Below are 21,128 nucleotides of genomic sequence, written 5' to 3'. Positions count from 1 at the left end.
TCTGGGCTCAGCCAGTTCCAACACGTTAATGCCACAGCCTTGAAAATGGATTGCTACATAATAAGCGGTATGCCCCACGCAGCAGCTTTGTAGGGTCTTGCACCTCTTTTCTGTTCGTGGCTACATATCTGTCAGACGGGCAATCGCATCCATGAAACTTAAAAAAGGGAGTCTTTCCTCCCGTAAAGCGAGAGGGCTTCGCCCTTCTCTCGCTCGCCAATGCTCAGGACGTGTCTGAGAACCTGGCTGGTGCTATTGCCGACTACGATTCTCTCTCTCTTTTCCGTTCTCTGCTCGGTGCGGCTCCTCAGGTGTTGGTTGAGACACTTTCTAGCCAGGGCAGCAATGTCACCATTTTGATTCCTACCAACAATGCTATCAAGAGCTATCTTAAAGACTCTAGCATCTCGGATGTCACCGAATTGAACCAGACAATGCTCCAAGTCTTCTTCTCGTATCATACTATGGCAGCTTCGCTCTCATCCACAGATTTCGATGTTTCACGTGGACTGTCAGTGCCCACCTTATTAAAGAGTGAGGAGTTCAACAACAGAACTGCTGGCCCTCAGATCCAGAGCCAGTTCGGCAACAATGCTGATGGCCAGGTTGTGTTCGCTTCGAGGGTAGGAAAGGGCAAGAGAGCCAATGGGGATATCAGTGGTGCAATTGTGAATCTCCGAGCCGGTGAGGAGCAAAACATCAAGATGACTGCTGTTGACGGATCCTGGGGCGAGAAGAATGCGAGCAGGTTCCAGATCGTGGATAAGTAAGTAACATCAAGCCAGCTCGCCAGGACCAGACTAACAGATATCTGCAGGGTCCTTCTTCCGCCTCTGTCCTGCTCTCAGACGGTTCACGCCGCCGACGACAAGAGACTCACTGCCTTGAACGGCGCTCTCATAAAGGCGGGCTTGTGGCCCGCTCTCGACGCCTCAAAGAACGTCACATGTCTTGCACCGTCTACTCAAGCGTTCAAGGATGCGGGAAGTCCCGATGTGGAGCTGTCGAAAGACGATCTCAGCGGAGCGCTTCTGTGAGTTGTTACTGTTCTATACCATAGATTCTACTGACATATCTTTAAGAGCTCATACCCTCAACGAAGTTACCTACTCCAACTACCTTCGAGACGGTCAAGTCATCGGAACTCTGAACAAGACCGAGGTCCGAGTTAGAATCATAGATAACGATATCTTCTTCAACAATGCCAAGGTTATCGAAGCTAATGTGCTTACCAATAACGGTCTCATTCATATGTAAGTCCTTCTTGATTTACTATGGGGAATACGCTAACAGGCGCAGCCTCGATTCCGTTATTCAAGCAGGAGGAAAGCCCAGTGAGACCAGCACTGGGACGTCAACCGCTGAAACTGCGAGTGCTACGTCAAATGGGTCACAGACGACTTCCAGCTCTGCGACTGCCTCGCCAGACAACGGAAATTCTGCTGGTCGCTTGTCCATCGATATTAGGATTTTGGGTGTCTTGGTTGCGGCTTATGCAATCATGTAATAAGTAATATGTGGAGTATTGGATCATACTAAATTGTAATAAACTGTTGGGTTTCTAAGGAATATTCCGTCGGGTCTTTCAAACCTTGTTTTAATAAATTTAAAGGACCTATTAACTATTTACTGAGCTATGCTTTCCCCTCTGCATGTGTTTCCATACCGCCGAGAGGAACTTGGACGAGATGCAAAGTTAGGGTCTCATTGACATAGTCTTGCAGATCTCGATTGGTCAACTACGATGATATTCTCCTGAGTGGAGGGCCCAGAATTGTGCTTCGGTTTGTGGATAATCAGGCGGAGATGCCTAGGAAACACGGAAGCATAACCGTCTCGGGATGAGGGGGGCTGTCGGGCCGCGATTTGACCGGGGGTCTTTGTCGACCTGGAGGTATCCAAGGCCGCACCCCGCGGTAGCCGTAGCCGAACAGTATGCCCCTGTTAAAATAGTCAATAAGAAGTATTCTTGATAAGAGGATACAGATACAGGTATAGGAAAGTGAAAGACCATGTCTATGTCCAAAGTTGCACTGGTCACTGCTGCAAGCAGTGGTCTCGGTGCAGCTATTGCTCGCATGCTAGCCGTCGACCTAGGAATGAACGTCGTGATCAACTTCAACAGCAACGAATCTCGCGCCAAAAAACTAGTCCGAAGGCTACAATCCGAATGCGAAGAAACGCACGCAGGCTCAAACATCTCCATACAGGCCATTCAAGCAGATACGTGTGACAAGCTGCAGATCGAATCACTTGTGAACGAGGCAGCATCGAAGTTTGGGGGTCGTCTAGATGTTGTTATATCCAATGTTGGTTGGACAAAGATGCGCCAGTTCTCGGACCTTGACGATAACGTTGACGAGGACGACTGGGACCGCTGCTATGTTGCCAATGTGAAGAGTCACCTGTGGCTTTTTCATGCAGCGAGGCGGTATCTCGAGGAAAGCAACGAGCGAGAAGCTGGAGTGCCCGTTTTTGTGTCTACAGCTAGCTTGGCAGGGGTGATTCCCAGCGGAAGTAGTTTGGTATGTACTTCTGATCCCAGGAAGAGTCTCGTTTACTGACTATCGCCCTGTAGCCGTATGCTGTTACAAAAGCTGCCCAAATCCACCTCGGCAAATGTCTTGCCAAAATAGCTGCGCCGTCAATCAGGGTGAACACCATTTCTCCAGGCATATTACTTACGGTACGAGAATGTCTTTTGGTACTTAAAGGATGCAATCTCACCTTTATATAGGAATGGGGTCTATCTTTTCCCGCAGATCGACTTGAAGTTGCTCGCAACACGAATAAGTTGGGGCGTTTTGCGACGGTTGAAGATGTTGCAGAGCAAGTCAAAGCTTTTGTCGTGTCAAAGTCAGTAACTGGACAGAACGGGGTCATCGATGCAGGCTTTGGCTTATGAGAAGGCATTCATTTGCTTGCCGGAGAAGATAGAACTCCAAGTTCCCTCAAACGACGTGGTTGTGGACTTACTGGAATAATGGAAAAGCACTTGCATATTCTTCGTCCCGTTGACATTAAAATGTATGCATTATGATAGATTTTTGTCGATTCATCTCCTTTGTCTAAATCTTGATGCCTCACTCTGTTTATTATCTGGACCCCTTACTTCAATTAAACTAGATAGAACTAGCAATAGTCAGTGCCTCTGCTCGACTCATAGCCTTGATGGAGGAAGCAATGAAACTTAGCATCCCCATCCCAAGTCACGAAAGGGCTTACGATGTCTTAGTTGGTCTAAAGACCAGGCAACCGTAGCTTAGTATCAGAGGCTTCCTTGCTCTCCGGGGTCTGGCATAGCGTCGCCCACATTTCCGAACCCCGCCCCCCACAAAGCCGATCCACGAATATGCTAGACCACGGAGCATCAAGAGCGCAAGTAGGTGGGGGTAGATTAAAGAATTCAAGTGATTATCAACCTCATGTCATATACGGGATGAACTGGCTTGATTAGAAGTTAGAGGAAATACAAATAAAGACATCATTCAATATCTGTATGTTCTTGCAAAAACATCATCCGTTTCGATTACCGATAGACCTTGAAGCAACTTAGACATAAACGATCATGGCTCGAACACATCTCAAACGACCTGCCTCCGCCAACTCAACAAGCAAAGCCACCAATGGCTCACTCCCTGATGTCCCCAGGATAGTCAAGGAAGTAATTGATAGCATTCGGCGAGAGGGCGATGTCGCAGTTCAGCGTCACAGCGAACAATTCGACAACTGGTCTCCTTCCAACTTTAAGCTCTGTAAGGAGGACATAGACAAAGTTATGGCGCAAGTCCCAGAGCAGGTGATCAACGATATCAAGGCTGTTCAGTCCAACGTTCGAAAGTTTGCTGAGGCCCAGTTGAACTCGATCCAAGAGTTTGAGCTAGAGATGGCTCGTGGTGTGTTTCTTGGTCAGAAGAATAACCCAATTGATTCCGTTGGAGCGTCAGTACTCGATAGCTCAACTTAAACATGGCTTCAAATGCTAATCCCTGTCTAGATACGTCCCAGGAGGGAGGTACCCCTTACTGGCCTCTGCACACATGACCATCTTGACAGCCAAAGTAGCAGGAGTCAGAAATGTAGTAGCCTGTACGCCCCCTGCGGCAGGTGAGATTCCCCTGGCCACAGTTGCAGCCATGCATCTCGCAGGGGCAGATGAGATATTCATCCTTGGTGGCATTCAAGCCATTGCAGCAATGGCAATCGGGACCGAAACCGTACCCAAGGTGGACTTCATCGCAGGTCCAGGGAATGCTTTTGTTGCCGAGGCAAAAAGGCAGTTGTTTGGTCAGATTGGAATCGACCTCTTTGCCGGCCCAACAGAAGTTTTGATCGTGGCAGATGAAACAGCAGATCCCTACATGATTGCCACTGATCTTCTTTCTCAAGCTGAGCATGGACCGGATACACCTGCTGTCTTGATCTGCACGTCAGCTGAAGTTGCCAAGAGAGCCATTGAATACTGCGATGAGCAGCTGGAGACGCTTAAGACAGCTGCAGTAGCTAGTGTCTCATGGCGTGACTATGGGGAGGTCATTCTTGCTGATACGGTTGATGAGGCCTACCAGATTGCCGACGAGTTTGCTTCCGAGCATGTACAAATTCTCACAGCGAACCACAGAGACGCTCTAACCAAGATGCAACATTACGGAGCCCTTTTCCTTGGCCCCATGACCTGCGTTTCTTTTGGTGATAAGGTAAGAAGTGTCGAATCCCACTTGAATGCCACCGAGACTAACATTGCTGTGCAAAGTGTATTGGTACGAATCACGTTCTGCCTACAAAACACGCGTCAAGGTACACTGGCGGTTTATGGGTGGGAAAGTTCCTCCGCACTGTCACCTATCAGGAAGTCAAATCTGCTCAGGCAAGCGGTGAACTTGGTCAGCTTTGTGGAAGGGCTGCCAGGGTGGAACTTTTTGAGGGTCACGCGAGGTCTGGAGACATCCGTGCACATCGATACGTCGGGGACAAGTTTGAGTGGATAAAGCCCTAATTGGAAACTTAGATAGGAATCATAAACTGCCCCCACTTTGTGTCTGATAGTTGATGCTCTTGGGTTTCGGATAGCAGTCTCATGCCCTGTTGCATTGCAGCTATTGTTAGCGTAGTATTGTAGCCAAAGAAGGTTTTAGTTCTTCGGGACCACTCTATGCTCTCCACATCAGAGGTTAACTTTAAACTGTTTAGACAATTTGATCGTGGTATAGGTAGGGTTAAAAGCCGACTTCTAAGTCTCATAAAAGCCTCACAGTTGAACTGATTGTTATTGTCCCTTGTCAATTGCTGGACACATCGCACTCGTATACCTGAACAGCCAAGATGGAGAACAAAACACCTACAGACAACGCACGGAAGGATCTAAGAACTATCAAGCGGTTCGTCACCACTCACACTCCTGAGGGCACCACGACCTTCTCAAATGCCCTACCCGAGGACGCTCCCTTCCAGACCCTTCCAGACAATGTCGACTTTGCTCTCTGCTACGCGACTGACCAATTCCCCGTCAACCTCAACGACGAAGCAGATATAAATACATATCGACACTACACTGAAAACCTTCCAGGGATCACTCTGCCAACGGGGACAGTCCTTCGCGTCGTCGACATACCTCCCGGCGCAATATCGCCTATGCATCGGACCATCAGCCTAGATTATGGCGTGGTATTGGAAGGGGAGATTGACTTGATTCTGGACTCTGGCGAGAAACGAGTCATGAGAAGGGGGGATATCTCAATTCAGCGGGGGACCAATCATGCTTGGAAGAATAGGAGCGGGGAATCATGGGCAAGAATGCTTTATGTTTTGCAGCCGGCTACATGTCTGAGAGTTGCCGGTGAAGAACTCCACGATAACTCGATGCATACCATTCCTGGTTATGAGGAGGAGGTAGGAGCCAAGAACTAGCGGATCTACATGAGAAACAATCATGTGAGCATTTATGATAGATTTAACGATTGTCGCCTAGAAACATCTAAAGTCATATAGTGACGTGCTATGATCTTAAATTACATCAGACAAGCTAGCGCAAACACAACTCCAAGAGTTTTATGTCGGTAAGGTGATCGAGGACTATTGACGTGAGAGTCTGCCTCAGCCCGCTATTTTCTTCAGATGAAGCTAGTGGACTAAGCAGCATCGATGCGGAGGAGACGTGGCGTTCCGAACGCACTCAACGTCCCCCACATCGGCTTCACCTATACATCGATTTCGGCTCGGCCCAGCTTGTCCAGAAGCTGCTGAAGGTTCTCGACCAAAGGCGGTATCGCGTCGACATGCGAGAAATTGGCACTCAAAATGCTGAGAACGTAGTTCACAACCGCCTCCCGGTCCATCAGCCGGATGGGAGAACTGTCGTGCTGAGGTGCACATGGTTGGATGATTGCAACCGAAGGCACCCCTCGGCTGATGAACCTCTGAACGAGTGGAGATTCCGGCCCGTTCAAACAAACCATCTCGTTGCTGTGAATGGAACCATCCTTATTTGTTCCCTTGACCTGTGACACCACCGCATAGGCCCAAATGGCAAGGTTCGCTTGATATAACGCAATAGTGTAAAAGCCCCGGAGACGACCAGGGTCGAACTTCTCTGCTGCTCTTATAATCTGGCCGGCGTACCATATTGCTTTCCGTGACTCTGGGCTGTTGGTCCAGTCTAAGAGTAGAGATAGAGCGTGCCGGGCATCAGTCTGGTGTCCCTTGCCCGCAAACAGCTCAACCTCCTCAAAAGGTATGTGTAAGTGCATATACACGAGATGGTACATCATGGCTACCGGGCCATCCTGCCAGCTTGCCTCATCCCCCATCATGTTGACGCGAAATCGATGCAATATCTGGAGAATCTCTTGCTGCCGAAGAGTCAATGCTGGGTCCGAGTGTCTTGGCTTGTCTAGCACGGCAATGGTTTGTAGACATTGCCAAACCATCCCCCAGATACCCGAGAGGATGACAAGCTGACAAAACGAAACATCATAGCTGCTGTCAATTTCTGCAGCATTGCGGAAGTAGTCGTACAGTGTAACCCTTGTGTGTTGGCGCTGCTCACTCAAGTATATAGCTTTCCATGCGTCTGCATCTTTGGCAAGCCATAGATCGCTAGACTCTGGCAAAGGCGTCTTGAGCTCCGAGAAAGATATCAAGGGACATGTTGACATAGCAATACTGACTTGAGTATCTATAACAAAGCAGTGATAGATGAGTCTGTTGTAATTTTCTTGCTCAATCCAGGCAAGCCACTTATTCTGCAAGGTTTCGCCTGTGTCTTCTGGCAAAGGAGGATCAGCGGCAGGATAGGCTTTGCTAAATCTTCTACCACGCCGTAGCATCTGTGATCGAATTAGCAGGAGCTCGATGATAAAATGAAACTCGAGACAAGTTAACAGGGACGGAATGACATACTGTGAAGGGCATCTGGCGCTGACTTTCTGCAATTTCCATCTTCCTCTTAATGCCACTCCACAGCCCCATCTCAATATCCAGAACAAACGCTTGGAGAGCCCAGAGAATTCTAGTCATGGAATTTGCACTTTCAAACATTATAGGTAGCGACAAACGAGCCACCTCATGGAGAGCAAAACCAAGCGAATGCAAGATCTTAGAATCGGCAAACATGGTGCCCATGTTGACAATGGTGAGAATAAGCTCTGCACCCTGTTGGTTTGGTTCGAACGAAGGGCCATGTATCCACGAGTCGGTTTGGACACGATGGTGAGAAAAGAAGCTCTCGATGAGCTTGGACAGAATCTCGGAGTGAGGGAATGCTCTGATGATGGCGAGCTTGCTTTCCGGCTTACAAGCATTCAATGTTAACAGCAGCAATTGGTCTCTCAGACCAACCGAGAGTGGTTTGAACCGCTGGCTACTTGCCTCCAAGCTGTTTAGTTGGATGGCGTCCTGGGGACTGTCGCCAAGAACTGACAGAGCCTTGATGTTGGAGTTGAGGTGGTCATTTTGTGAAGGCTCCCACATTCCGAGTGCTGATTCCTTATATGCCACATGGCCTAACACAGCTGGACGAGCATTGTTGGCTGAGTTCGGCGGTTGAATCTCAAGGTTGACGGACACGGATGTTTTTGGTTCCAGCAGGATTCCGTTGTAGTAGAAGGATGGACTGCAGGGCAAGTCCCAGAGGTCCATGGCAACATCGTCGAACCGCGGATCACCATCGACCCGGAAGTCCAAGAGGCCATGGGACGGAAGCGGATTGCAAATGTTATGAATGCTGGTCAGGTCGGCTTGATCGATTGGCCGGCTCTCCTGTCCCTCTACGGGGGTCATGACACCTTTTAGGAACTTGGAGAAGTCATCCTCTGATAAGCTCAGGTGGCCAGGGTCGAATACAGGTATCGACAGTTCTTGATCTGCTTGGGTTAACAATCGACTTCCAAACCAAGCATCCTGTGGTGTCCTTACCTATGGTAGATTGGATGCTAGTACCTGGTGATGTCTTGTCTCCTGTATCTGTAAATCGAGTATCTCGCTCGCAGGTGATCCCTTTGGCCACACAGCGTCTGCAGGAGGCATCCTCATCGCATTTGAGCTTAGATCCCGCACAAGCTTTACAAGCCTGGGAAACTCTGGGCGCGGCATTCGACATGCGCTTGTATCGCTTAGCACCAGACTCGGTGCTATTATGTCCAAGCACATGACGTTTAAGGATATCTCTAATCAACGTCACATGAGTGAATGCCGACTTGGTAGTGGGATTACATACTGGCGCCCAAAGGCTTTGTCGCAAATGTGACAACGGAACGGTTTATCTTGCGCATCTATAACTAGTGTGAGTACTTTGAGAGATGGGTATACGTTATACTGCTGCCACTGACGAGATCTGATATGGCGGGTGAGGTGGTCCACGCGCCCGAACGAGCGTTGACAATAGGAGCATTGGAAAGGGTTTTGTTGAGGAGACGATAGGCGTCTCTTTGTCGCGGCTGGAGCGCTCATATCGCTTGTGACTGCCAGAGTAGGAATGACAAGATGATCATAGTCACAATGGATGGTTGTGATGTTGCTGGGCTGTTCTATGTCGGTGGTAGCATGACCTGCGCCATAACGCTAGGGGGAGTTGAGACTAGTGCGGTGAATTTTGAGGTTATCGGGATGTGGGCGACGCGGGGAAAAGACGCTAATACACAGATCGTCTTTTTGGCCCCAGGGTAGGCACGACATTGGTCGTGGGATATGCTTAAAGTAAGCTGCGACGAAGCTAGGGCCGTCACGGAGCAGGCAGTGAGCAAGTGTCGTTAGGTGGTGAGTTCTGGCTCCTGGAAAATAAGCTATCTATGTCTTGTCGTGGATGCACTTCACCCTCGCTCGAGGATAGGATCGGTAGTGAAATGACAATCCTCTAGGCTATGGGTAAGCACGGCCCAGAGCCACGGGTTAATCGACGGGGAATAGTTCTTAGGAACTTGCAATTTCTGAAAGCGCGCCTAACTGGGTACTACTACCGAATATTATGCTTCATCATACCAGGCTCACACTCCGCTTCTGGATTCCTGAATAACATCTACTCGCCCACCTCACGATCCACATTCCAGTGAACAAATTTCTCAATGTAGCCCCAGTTCCAGGTAGCATGGCGGATCCTTCGACCCCAAATATACATAGGTACCCAGCACAAAATAACCGCTCCCGAGATTCCAGCCATGGCACCAAATGCATTAGCATATCCACTCATATTAATCCACGGATTAGTGTAGAAAGAGAGGAGAAACCCAAAAGCAGCTAGATCTCGTCAGCTTCCTTGATCGGGCCACGGAGGCAGTAGACTTACACTTGAATGCTAGCTGCGTGACTGCTAACTCTCCTGCAACAGGACGGTAACTGTCAATGGTGTAGACCAAGCTTATGTTGGTAGCTTGAACGATTGCCAGGTTCACTTTCGGCTCCGGTTAGCACATTCAACAGCGTAAAAGGGTCCTGTGCAGACTTACAAAGACCGAGGCCGATGGTAGGTACAATCCAGTGCCAACTGCGGTCGATGCCTACGCCATACAGGACCAGGGAAAGCGGCGCGATCACAAGCGAGATGAGAATAGCAGGCAGTCGCATCTCCGGCTCTCGAATGCCACCATTGTTGCGAGTCAGTCGGTCCGCCACCTTGTCACTGAAGTGACCTCCAAAGAATGCTCCAACACCGGCTCCTATGGGACACGAAATGAAGCATAAGCCAGATTGCCACGGCTCGAAGTCATAAATATCGTCAAAAGCTACAGCAAAGTTGGAGCTGATGGCAACGAGGAAGCCAATCGTAACAGACATGACGAGGGTAGCCCAAAGTACTGGAGGAAGGGTGAGGAGAACAATTGGCCGGAAGAATAGCTTGAGCAAGGGCTCTTTCGTGTGTGTACCGCTGTACAGGGACAAATCTTGCCAAAACGTGCGCTTTGGGGATGGAGAATAAGATAGGTGTCCGGATGTCGAGGTTTCGTCAGACTGAACCTTCTCAATATCCTTATTCTTATCTTTGCAATGCGGGGTATGAGCGGTATTGGAATCAATATGTGTATGTGTTGCTTCTGGAGTTTCCTGGCGGTTGTAGACAGTCTCAGGGAACGTGAGGATGATCAGAATGGTACAAGCTCCAATCAAAGCCACCGAAATCCAATAGATATACCGCCAGCTCAGGTTGATGGTAATAAGTCCAGCAACAATGATTCCAACACCCACACCAGAGGATAGTGCCGTGGTATATATCCTATTCATGTGTTTAGCTGAGGCAAATTGGGTATCTAAACATGGTCACTCACGCCATGACGGCACCTCTCTCGTGCAAGAAGAACAGGTCCGAGATAGTCAAGGGGGCCAGACATTCAGCGACACCCGACGCAAAGCCCATGAGGATGCGTGCAGCCAAGGCACTGCCGTATGTAGTTGCACCACCAGCCCAAGCAGCGAAGGCTGTGTAGAGTATGAAGGACGCGACATAGGTAGGTCGACGACCGTACTTTGTGACGAAAGGCATCCATATCAGGTTTCCCATGCCCTGGAGAAGAGCAGTGGTGGTGAAGAAATAGGCAATCTTGGCAACTTTGTCATCGAAATCGGAACCAGGTGGACCAAAGAAGGACTCGGTGGTACTGACGATGGCGACAGAGGGTCCAGCCGCCAGGAAGTTGCTGAAGAAAATGGCGCAGGAGACGAGTATGGCGATGTAGAAACGGTATGGCTTGGACCTATATCGTGCTTAGCATGCTTCACATGGCCGAGGACATGTGCCAGGTGAGAGCTTACCAGTTCAGCGGATCATTGGGGTCATTCGTCGGGGATGGTATGAGTATCACCTCGTTGGTCTCTTCATTGCGGAGGCGCAGGCCTCCCAGCATGTCGTTACGGACATCAGACGTGCCCAGGCTGGTCTTCGGAATATTAATAGACATGGTGTTGATGTACAAGGGAACAAGAGATAAGAGTTGTCTGATAAACAGCGAATGCTGACGAATCACGAGCCTCAGGCAAAAAAAGGATCGGCGGGCGAATGTCCAAGAGCCCTTCCAAAGCTCAACGAGTGGAAGAGGGCATAATGGAATGTATTTAACCTCAAATACGGCCTGCGCAACCTAACAGACATGCACGTTGGTGAGCATGCACTGAATGTGTTGATGGTTGATTAGCTTGGAAAGGGGGACAAAATCTGCTAGCGACGCGCTCTAACGCGGATGAGGGGCGGCTCCACCCAACACTAGCGTGTCTTCCCCACGGGGTTTGATGTAGTGAGGCAGATAGGAAGAGTTTCTTTCCAATGCTCCATAGGAAACCCCACAAAGTGCAAGGGTTTGTGACTCTGCTGGGTTGCAGAATAGACGGCACTGCATTTTCTGGTCCAAACAGGCTAGAGGACAGAATAGTGCTTGGTGGCGACAGTGCCCCTGCCACATTAGCTTAAAGTGGTTTGGTGTCGACCACAAGCCGATCCGATGTGGTCTTGACCCCTCACTCGTCTTCGGCCCCTCCTGTAGTCGTCGATATGAGAAAACGGCTCATGGAAGTCGTGAATCGGGACCGTAATCATGATTCTGCGCGGAAGGCCGAGGTTCAGGTTGAAAGGACCCAGGTCCGTCGTCCGTTGCAGCACCTTTAGATAAGACGGGAAGCCAACGCTGTATAAGCATAAACTATTGGGAATCAGCTAAAAAAAAAGAAGAAGAGGAAGAAGAAGAAGAAGAAAAACTGTATGAAGAAAAAGCAAGGCCAGCGTTCCGCAACCATCGTTACTTTTGTTGTCCAAGATTTCTGGCCGTGCCATCATGGATCACATCATGAAACCCAACGGCGTCTCTCATGCAGTCATCAATGGCCACACTGCCGCTGCCAAGTCCGATGGGCTCAACATCGTTGTTATCGGGGCCGGCATAGGTGGTCTCACAGCTGCCATCTTCCTTCGCAGGCAGGGCCATCGAGTTACGTTACTGGAGCAGTCTCGCTTTGCCAACGAGGTTGGAGCGGCGATGCACCTGGCACCTAACGCCAATGGGATCCTTCGCCGACTTGGTATCTTTGCCGAGACCATAGGCGCAAATGTGTTTGAAAGGGTATGTACCTCCAAGCTCGATGTAGCTCTTGATGCCAGATACTGATCGTGTACGGCATGACGGCAGATTAAAGAGTTTAATGCGGCCAATGAAGTGATACGTGATGCCGAGCTTACGGAAGCGAACAAGATCTGGCAGCATCCGTGGCATTTGGTCCATCGCGTACGGCTGCATCAAGAGCTCAAACGACTTGCAACATCACCAGAGGGACCTGGTATCCCCGCGGTGCTCAGAACGTCCAGCCGCGTGGTAGATGTAGACACAGAAACAGCCACCGTCTTCTTGCAAGATGGCGGTAAAGTCCAGGGAGACTTGGTCATTGGCGCTGATGGAGTCCATGTAAGTAACGATACTTTCAGCCTTCGATCTTGAATCACTTGCTAGACCTTATACTGACAAGCATTCGTGACAGTCTCGTTCCCGACAGAAAATCGTTGGAAAAGACTGGCAAGCGTACAGTTCAGGCAAGAGTGCTTTCCGATTCCTCGTCCCCCGTCAAGATGCTCTCGACGACCCAGAAACCGCCCATTTTGCACAGCATAACGGCCAGCTCATCATATGGTATGCTGCGGACAGACGTATCGTCATGTATCCATGCGATGACAATAAGATGTTCAACTTTGTCTGCATTCATCCGCGAGAAGAGAGCGACCCTGGGAGCAAAGAAGGTATGTTGTCGCTAGACTGTTGACCTCGTAAAGATTGCTGACGAATACTGGCAAGACTGGAACAACGAGACGAGCATGTCGGTGTTGTTGAACGTATACAAGGATTTTGATCCTGCTTTGTTGAAGCTCTTGAGCAAAGCCAGCCCCGAGTCCCTCAAGGCATGGGAGCTGCTAGATATGGATGTTCTCCCAACGTGGACTGACAAAAGACTGACTCTTCTTGGTGATGCCGCTCATCCCTTTCTTCCTCGTAAGTATATGCCGATCATCTCACTCAGAGTATGCCTCTTTCGATAAGGTAGTACTGACATCGTGCTTCTTTAGACCAGGGACAGGGTGCTGGTGTTGCCATTGAAGACGCGGCCTCCCTCGCAGTCGTTCTCCCACTCGGTACCTCCCCGGAAGAGGTGCCTGAGCGGTTGCGTCTTTACCAAGACTTTCGTTATGACCGGGCAAACCGGATCCAAGAGTTCTCACGCCAGGCAGGAAAGGATAAACCGGATAAGGACTTTGACAGTCAGTACACCTTGTAGCCCCACACTTGTATCCCACGACTAACAGTCATTTCTACTTAGTGATGGCGTATAGCAACTTCAATTTCGGCCATGATGAATGGGACCATTCTACCAACCGTTTCAGGAACTGGGACTGGGCTCGGAAGCCTCATCTCTACTGGAGAATGCCCATCTCGTTCGGGCCCTTCCCAGGTCCACGCCAGACCTTCACAGGCGAAGCTAGGAATGCTACCGACTCGACATTCACCACAGCCTCCATCAAGTTCAAGACCTCACGAACTCTTTTACAGAATCTTTTCCCTTCTACTTCTTTCCGATTCAAGAGCCCCGGAACAGTCGCATATGCTAGCTTCTCACAGACCACGCTCAATAAAATGGAGTGGCTGGGCGGCTCTGGGTATAGACACATTGGGCTGTACATCCACGGCGTCCAGTATGTACAGAAAGACGGTACCGTTCGTGATGGAACATTCCTGCCTATCTTGTGGGAGAATCTTACCGATCCTATTGTCAGTGGCCGGGAAGAGCTCGGAATGCCAAAGCTGTATTGCTCCATCGACGTTTGGAGGCGGACAAACAGTTACCGAATCCAGACAGGCTGGCAAGGCGTCAATTTTGGCTCATTCACACTTGAGGGTCTCCACGAGACGGATAGCGGCAGCTCCAAGGGGACGATCGGAGGCGAGGATGACGAGGGAATCTTTGCCTACAAGTACATCCCCAAGGTGGGAGATCGTGGCAAAGCAGATGTGGAGCATGCTACCTTTGTGCCTCACTCAGAGGAGTCCAAGGTCGTTCCGAGTCAAGTTCTGAGGGTCTTCACTGCAGACAAAGCCAGCTTTGAGTTTGATCCTCACGATTGGGAAGCCTTGCCGACGCTCCACCACGTCGTCTCGAGGTTGGCAGAAGTCCCCGTGTATGAGATTCTGGGTGGAAAGGTTGTTGAGGGTGTTGGCGTCCCAGACGTATCCAGTGCTCGAAGAATAGACTAAGCAAGGGACTGTCAGCTCTAAATATAAAAATGTCTTAGTTTTAGTGGTATCCAAAGAATGGATAAATCTGCAGTATGTCATCATCGCTGATAAACTCAGCTATATAGTACAGTAGCAGTATATCAACAAGAGACAATTGAGTATGGTAACAAACATGTAATCTGCTACTATTGAAGCTTGAGACTATAGACATTCATGCATTACACAATGTCCCTACTTGCAAAGGCAGACAGTAGTTATAATACCGCCTATTCCAGCTCCAATAACAACGTGGAGCCTATGAGACACCACGATAGCATTAGAGCCATTAATAGTCGGTCGGGACCGTTTATAGACGTTATTAATAGATGGCGTCGAAGACAGGGCAACAGTACATACTTCTATCAGCTACAACCCGGGAGATTGAATTGTCTGAAACGGCAATATATGTGGAATACTGGTCTCTAACTCTGTCGTTCATGTTGCACTCTTCTTCAACTTTGCCTGCTAGGCGAGCTTGATATCGAGGGCCTTAACTAAAGCCTTATTACAGACGACTTAAAGGCAGGCATTAACCGGGTTGAGTCCGCTCAGATACCAACCTCATTAGGTTAAGAATTCCGCCCTTGTGATCCCTACCCGCGCTTTCACGCGTCGTGTCCCTAGACCATGGGCATGAGGGGCCGAGAAAGAGGGGTTAGAGAATTGAGGGGGGCAAGACCGCCTCCGGTCGGCTTGTGGTCAGGAGCTTGGGTGATCTTAAGACGAAGCCACAATAGCCTAATATAACGCCGGATGGATAAGGGCAGAGGTGTTTCCCGCTACTTTGGTATGCTTGGGCTTGGGCACGGAGATAGCTATTCTATTAAGATGAAAGAAAGGGCTATTTGCAGGGAAGAATTACTTAAGGTGTACTTCACTACAGCACCGAAACGTGAATAGTAAACTACATATCGGCGACAATAATAAGAAAATAAGTCTTCCAGGGATATATTAACATATCCCAGAGGGCTTAAATCTGTCTTCTAGCACAGATGCTCTCTTTATATTTTATGACTTCGATCTGCTTTGATACAATCCTATATTATCCTGGTACTATCTGAACTAGATAAAAGGATCCTCGTTATGTATACAGTCTATAGTTTGATATAGATAGTCCATCTCTCTGACTGTCGCCAATGGTTTCTAATAATTATCTTCTGACCGGGGGTAGTAACAACTAATCGATGTGAAGTCCTCCGTTCACAGCCAAATGTACACCGTTGACCCAGCTTGCCCGCTCATCACATAGAAACCCCACAGCAAACGCAATCTCTTCCGGTGTACCCATCCGCTTTCCCGCAGGTGTAGCTTCGATTGCAGGCTGCAAGATACGCATGGCTTCCTCGCCAGCAGCCAGAAAGCCCTCGGTCTTGGTAGGGCCTGGAGACACGGCATTTACCGTGCACCCATACTTCGGAGGAAGTTCCTTAGCCCAGCATTTAGTGAAGGAATCCACCATGCCCTTGGTCCCGGCATAGATGGTCTGTAAGGGAGGAGAACCTCGTGAGCTAGCGGAACAGATGTTGACTATTCGCCCACTTCCTCGCGTTAGGTGCGGAAGGCTACTCTGGGTCAGAAGGAAGGTGCTGCGCCCATTAACATTGACCAACAGATCCCAGTCATCCAAGGTCTGCTCCTCAAGAGGTTTATTAACTGCTAGCGCCACATTGTTGACGACTATGTCTAATCGGCCAAATTCTCGGATGGTTGCCTCGACCAGCCTCTTGGGGCCTTGAGTTGTACCCATGTCGGCGCAAACGGCGATGCATCTGGTGGGCAGAGACGCTGCCTTATTGTTGGCACTGTCCGCTAGAGAAGAGAATGGGTAATTGATGGCGACATATGCTCCACGAGACGAAAGCTCATGGGCAATGGCAAAACCTATGCCGCTGTCGCTGCCTGAGACAATGGCTACTTTGCCAGCAAGGGGCTCTTGTGTCGACATGGCCGAGCTGCTTTTCCTGGCTTGTGGTGTGACTTGAAGCAATGAATTCAAGAATTGTGGTTGGCAAGACTTGGAAATTTAGTGGGTTTTGATGACTGGCTGGCCCAGCTGCTTGGTCCCCTGAAGATTGAGTTTGAGTTCAGAAATTACAGGTACCCCCTCTGCTTTTTTGAGCATCTCCGATCGGCTGAGGGGGGCCCCAGTCAAGCTAAGACAGCTCTCACTCCTCTCGGAATGTGGTCCCAGTATGATCGGAAGCATATCCGAGCCCCCACAGCCAGCCGATCATACTCGGATGGAGCGGCCTCGGCTCTGCAAGCATTTAGACTACTTACTCACTAGTTACATTCTGATCGTATAAGGCGCGCAAGAAAGGCGGCTATTCGTACAGTAGAGCACATCCATATTAATCCGACTACCGTCCCTGCCAAACTCCAATCTACCCAACCAACAACCATGACGCAAATTGATGCTCTTGCGCAGGCAAAATCTCAACTGCCTCCTTCATTTCCCATCATCTGGCGAGGCGATGTGAGTTGGGAAAGGGCCAGGGTGGGCCGCGTCTTCAACCACCGCCGACCATCCAGTCAGCCTCTTGCCGTCGTCGAAGCCACCAGGGAGGATCACATCGTAGAGGCTGTTCGGCTTGCACGCACTCTGGGTGCCCGGGTCTCAGTGCGGTCTGGTGGTCATAGTTGGGCAGCCTGGAGTGTGCGAGAGGGTGCCGTTCTTATCGACCTGGGCAAGTACCACGAATTTCTTCTAGACGACAGTACCGGAGTGCTACAAGCATCACCTAGCATGACTGGGAGGATGGTCAACAAGCTGCTGGGCTTACGTGGCCGCATGTTCCCCGGTGGCCATTGCCCAGAGGTTGCTCTTGGAGGATTTCTTCTGCAAGGAGGCATGGGGTGGAATTGCAAGGTAAAGTGGCTGAGGGAAATGCAATAGTATTCTGACTGACAATATCTTTAAAGAACTGGGGCTTTGCCTGCGAAAGGTTGATGGCTCTTGACGTGGTGACGGCCGATGGGGAGAAGCGACACTGTGATAAAACCACCAACACGGAATTATATTGGGCGGCACGTGGATCAGGCCCAGGTAAGCTTTTTGCTCACTGAGAGATCAACATATTTCTCATGCTTTTCTCCCTCATGGCATAGGATTCCCGGCTGTCGTTACGAGATTCTATCTCCAAACAATTCCTGTCTTCAACCACATGCGATCATCGGTCTACATATACGAGAAGAAAGATTATGAAGCGGCCTTTTCTTGGGTTTTAAAGGTTTGCTATGCCCCGTTCCGAGCTTGTGCTCCTACGTGGTGATCACTCCGCTAAGGCAATCCATAGCTTGCTCCTACTTTCGACGAGGGCACTGAGATTGTTGCAGTTGGACAACATTTACCAGGCCGGGAAGGAGAGCATATCTTAATCTCTTTCGTCACTTTTAAAAATAGTGACGAAGAAGCACGGTCCGCGCTGCAGCCGGCTCAAGACTCAGCACCACCAGGTCACGTAGATTCGTGGTTTTGCAAGAAAACTTCACTAGCGGAGCAGTACGATCATCAGCATTCTGCCAACCCTGAGGGTCACCGATATGCAGTTGACAACTCTTATATCCGAAATGATGCCGACGTGGTTTCTGTCCTAAAGGAGTCCTTCACATCACTCCCCACAAAGAAGTCATTTACCCTTTGGTACGCGATGGCTCCCGGCTCTCGACGCAGTATCGAGGATGACAACTTTGAAGATATGGCGCTCTCGATGCAGACCGATCATTACTATGCTGCCTATGTCATCTGGGAAGATCAGGCCGACGACCTCAAATGTCAATCTTGGCTTACACATGTCTTTGATAAGATCAAGCGGGACTCAGAAGGATCTTATCTTGGAGACGCCGATTTCCAAAAGCGCTTGACCGTGTTCTGGGGGCAGGACCAAGGCAAGAGACTCATGAACATCAGGAAGAAATGGGACCCTCGAGGTGTAGTGGCTGGTTATCTCAATAAGGGAGACCAAAATGGTGTGGAAGGTTTAGAAAATGTACATAACTAGTACTAGAAGAATTCCCAGTATATGACAAGCATACTTATTGAAGCTTAGAAAGTGAACTAGATGTATCATTTGCAGTTGAGACCTGTGGTTGAGAGCTTTTACTCACCACGCAGAACTCAGAGGCTCTGGGTCGGCTCCTATTACTGGACGGTTCGCTTAAGCACTAATGTCCCAAATAGGAACAATGTCAAAACAACGGCTCAGGACGAGCGTCGCACATTGCATAAGCCTTGGGAAAATCGCCCATAGCATATGCAGCATAAATCTCTGCTGACACGGTGGAAAATAGTTAAGCAGGGAAGGTAGATATATACATTAAGATGCAATGCAAGACGCTAGTCCAATTTGGGGAATTGCAATTATACTAACCATGATAGGAAGTAATAGCTATAAAGCAGGCACAGAAGTGGAATCAATGATCTACTTGGGTAAAGAAAAGTTGAAGTATATAAATTCCTCGCCCCGGCCAAGCTCTTCTGAGTACTCCTTCATCTTAAGGAGAATCTCAGCCGTGGTCTCGTAGATAACAACATCGTGTTAAGGATGTTACTAATAGTTGACAGGACTGAAAGGCACGTAAGCCTTATGAACCTTGTCTCTTGGTCTAATTAGAATGTCATTTCCCTTGCTCATCGGCTTTGACATGGCCTTTGGCATGATGTAGATGTCGCCTGATAGTGTGGCACGCGGTAGGTCAAGGCTTTGTTCTCGACAAATGTGTTCACGTAATAGTCAAGGACAGTCTGCCAAGCAATGAGAGTAAACCCAGAACGAAAATCTAAAGCCACGAAGAGATGGTGACTCAAGCGACTGGTGTAACATATCAGTGTTGCTATATCTCATGTGCGAAAGGAACATCAGCCTTTCATTGCAGCAATTGAAGGTTCACAATCACGGTAGGCATACACCCAGGATAAAAGAAAGGTTTTCAAGATGCTTTCCACTTACTAACCAACATAATGCTTAATACAGCTGCATATCTCTATACTACTAGTCCCAATTTAGCACTTATTTCCCCGCAGATTGTCGCCGTGGACTACTATTGTAATATCCTATTGCGTCTTCCTGGTGATACCTCCATTTGCCCGGTATCGCGGCGGTCTCGCAAATTGTATTACCGTTCTGGACCCTTCGTGAGGGTGCGATAGATAACACCAAGGCCTTGGCGTCGCCTAAATGCGATCTTGATAGCAATCTGGGGTAAGAAGGCGGGGAAATGGAGCTCTACCAACAGGGAGGCTTGGAGAAGTTTCCCGATTCAGCTTGATATCAGCATCGCGACAAAAGGGGGGCCAGACCAACACACAGTAGCTTCACCCGACAGCGGCTGCTCCGGAACCGCACCTTGATAGTGAGGTTACATGGCTTTGCAGTGTCTCCTCAGGTGTCTGCACGGGTTTTCCTCAGCCATCCATATTGTTATATAAATTAACATCCCCTTGTGTCGCCCAATCAATCTTCACAACTCTTATTAACTATTCAACACTCCCTACTACACCATGGATAAGAAGTCCTCAGAGGATCTTGGCCAAGCCGAGATTACCAACCGTGCCCCCTCGATTGGCAAGGGGTCCATCATCGACGCCGACGACAGGCGTCTTCGTGCCCAGGGACACAAAGCCGAACTTGAGAGATCTTTCTCCTGGCTAGGTGCACTCGCTTTAGCATACAGGTTGGTTTTTTACCCCATCTCACAATCATATCTTATTAACTTTTCCTCTCTTTCTTCGTATAATAGTATCTCTAACTCATGGCTCACGTATGCATCGTCCTTCGGCCTTGTGCTCATCTATGGAGGCGGCGTCACTACTTTATTTGCCCTACTTATCGCCGCTGCAGCTCAGTGGATCGTCTTCCTTGGGTTGGCCGAACTATGCTCTGCGTTTCCATCATCTGGTGGACAATACCACTTTACATATATCATCGCGTCGCCGAAAACCCGCAATCTTGGTGCCTATGTCACGGGGTCCATTAATATCCTTGCGTGGTGGATCACCACATGCTCCGGTCTCATATATACAGCCATCTCTGCCTTTGGTTGTGCTGCGGCCTGGTTCCCCGATTTCGAACAGCAGCGATATCAGGTTTATCTCTGCTACCTGGGCATCACTGTCCTGTCACGTAAGCGACAGAGATTGAAGTTAACAAGTCCTCCACTAACCTATCCACTCTTGATAGTTATCCCAATCTATACGATCAAGCAGCGATACCTCGACTTCATGACCGAATCGACGACAGGCTTCTCTCTGATTGGAATGGTACTTACCATCTCAGTATGTTTAGGTATGGCTGATGGCGATTACGCCCCGGGCACAATTATTCTCGAGAACCGCGGTATCAGCGGTTGGAATGCTGGCACAGGCTGGTTACTTTCCATTGCTGCTGCGCTATATTG

At 49.3% G+C, this 21,128-nt stretch overlaps 10 protein-coding genes across 10 annotated transcripts in view; 7 read left to right on the top strand and 3 right to left on the bottom strand.

Moving 5' to 3' along the window:
• The first annotated feature begins 102 nt into the window (after positions 1 to 102).
• On the top strand, positions 103 to 1,634 carry FOXG_05637 (uncharacterized protein). Its single transcript, XM_018384050.1, has 4 exons — positions 103 to 766; positions 818 to 1,033; positions 1,083 to 1,253; positions 1,300 to 1,634. Exons 1-4 carry the CDS (start codon positions 435 to 437, stop codon positions 1,505 to 1,507), a joined length of 927 nt encoding a protein of 308 aa, XP_018241072.1. The 5' UTR covers positions 103 to 434; the 3' UTR covers positions 1,508 to 1,634.
• A 292-nt stretch (positions 1,635 to 1,926) lies between these two features.
• On the top strand, positions 1,927 to 3,039 carry FOXG_05636 (alcohol dehydrogenase). The gene is made up of 3 exons (XM_018384049.1): positions 1,927 to 2,525; positions 2,579 to 2,686; positions 2,738 to 3,039. Exons 1-3 carry the CDS (start codon positions 2,013 to 2,015, stop codon positions 2,903 to 2,905), a joined length of 789 nt encoding a protein of 262 aa, XP_018241071.1. The 5' UTR covers positions 1,927 to 2,012; the 3' UTR covers positions 2,906 to 3,039.
• Positions 3,040 to 3,568: 529 nt separating this feature from the next.
• On the top strand, positions 3,569 to 4,996 carry FOXG_05635 (histidinol dehydrogenase; the record flags this gene model as incomplete). Its single annotated transcript, XM_018384048.1, has 3 exons — positions 3,569 to 3,942; positions 3,998 to 4,697; positions 4,754 to 4,996. The coding sequence occupies 3 exons, from the start codon at positions 3,569 to 3,571 to the stop codon at positions 4,994 to 4,996; spliced, it is 1,317 nt and encodes a 438-aa protein (XP_018241070.1).
• A 326-nt stretch (positions 4,997 to 5,322) lies between these two features.
• Positions 5,323 to 5,907, top strand: FOXG_05634 (uncharacterized protein; the record flags this gene model as incomplete). The annotated part of the gene is made up of 1 exon (XM_018384047.1): positions 5,323 to 5,907. The coding sequence occupies one exon, from the start codon at positions 5,323 to 5,325 to the stop codon at positions 5,905 to 5,907; it is 585 nt and encodes a 194-aa protein (XP_018241069.1).
• A 26-nt stretch (positions 5,908 to 5,933) lies between these two features.
• FOXG_05633 (uncharacterized protein) lies at positions 5,934 to 9,049 on the bottom strand. Its single transcript, XM_018384046.1, has 4 exons — positions 8,714 to 9,049; positions 8,413 to 8,663; positions 7,399 to 8,360; positions 5,934 to 7,325 (listed from the first exon to the last, which is right to left on the bottom strand). Exons 1-4 carry the CDS (start codon positions 8,944 to 8,946, stop codon positions 6,198 to 6,200), a joined length of 2,574 nt encoding a protein of 857 aa, XP_018241068.1. The 5' UTR covers positions 8,947 to 9,049; the 3' UTR covers positions 5,934 to 6,197.
• Positions 9,050 to 9,355: 306 nt separating this feature from the next.
• FOXG_05632 (uncharacterized protein) lies at positions 9,356 to 11,658 on the bottom strand. The gene is made up of 5 exons (XM_018384045.1): positions 11,239 to 11,658; positions 10,755 to 11,180; positions 9,939 to 10,702; positions 9,779 to 9,883; positions 9,356 to 9,729 (listed from the first exon to the last, which is right to left on the bottom strand). The coding sequence occupies exons 1-5, from the start codon at positions 11,382 to 11,384 to the stop codon at positions 9,512 to 9,514; spliced, it is 1,659 nt and encodes a 552-aa protein (XP_018241067.1). The 5' UTR covers positions 11,385 to 11,658; the 3' UTR covers positions 9,356 to 9,511.
• A 528-nt stretch (positions 11,659 to 12,186) lies between these two features.
• Positions 12,187 to 14,711, top strand: FOXG_05631 (salicylate hydroxylase; the record flags this gene model as incomplete). Its single annotated transcript, XM_018384044.1, has 6 exons — positions 12,187 to 12,536; positions 12,603 to 12,875; positions 12,949 to 13,204; positions 13,260 to 13,454; positions 13,529 to 13,720; positions 13,780 to 14,711. Exons 1-6 carry the CDS (start codon positions 12,252 to 12,254, stop codon positions 14,709 to 14,711), a joined length of 2,133 nt encoding a protein of 710 aa, XP_018241066.1. The 5' UTR covers positions 12,187 to 12,251.
• A 1,175-nt stretch (positions 14,712 to 15,886) lies between these two features.
• On the bottom strand, positions 15,887 to 16,704 carry FOXG_05630 (3-oxoacyl-[acyl-carrier protein] reductase). Its single transcript, XM_018384043.1, has one exon. The coding sequence runs from the start codon at positions 16,675 to 16,677 to the stop codon at positions 15,910 to 15,912; it is 768 nt and encodes a 255-aa protein (XP_018241065.1). The 5' UTR covers positions 16,678 to 16,704; the 3' UTR covers positions 15,887 to 15,909.
• Positions 16,705 to 17,133: 429 nt separating this feature from the next.
• FOXG_05629 (uncharacterized protein) lies at positions 17,134 to 18,733 on the top strand (the record flags this gene model as incomplete). The annotated part of the gene is made up of 4 exons (XM_018384042.1): positions 17,134 to 17,601; positions 17,655 to 17,778; positions 17,841 to 17,962; positions 18,029 to 18,733. 4 exons carry the CDS (start codon positions 17,134 to 17,136, stop codon positions 18,731 to 18,733), a joined length of 1,419 nt encoding a protein of 472 aa, XP_018241064.1.
• Positions 18,734 to 20,232: 1,499 nt separating this feature from the next.
• FOXG_05628 (uncharacterized protein) overlaps positions 20,233 to 21,128 on the top strand; it is a gene marked incomplete at both ends in the record, with an annotated part of 1,946 nt that continues 1,050 nt past the window's right edge. Inside the window, 3 exons of the mRNA XM_018384041.1 lie at positions 20,233 to 20,405; positions 20,472 to 20,854; positions 20,912 to 21,128. Of these exons, the coding sequence (XP_018241063.1) occupies positions 20,233 to 20,405; positions 20,472 to 20,854; positions 20,912 to 21,128 (773 nt within the window). The remainder of the gene's footprint in view (positions 20,406 to 20,471; positions 20,855 to 20,911) is intronic.

Source organism: Fusarium oxysporum, chromosome 2 (assembly GCF_000149955.1).
Source record: "Fusarium oxysporum f. sp. lycopersici 4287 chromosome 2, whole genome shotgun sequence".
NCBI classification, from domain to species: Eukaryota; Fungi; Ascomycota; class Sordariomycetes; order Hypocreales; family Nectriaceae; genus Fusarium; species Fusarium oxysporum.
Note: the sequence above shows the minus strand (reverse complement) of the source record. Positions and strands in the feature narration are given on the sequence as shown.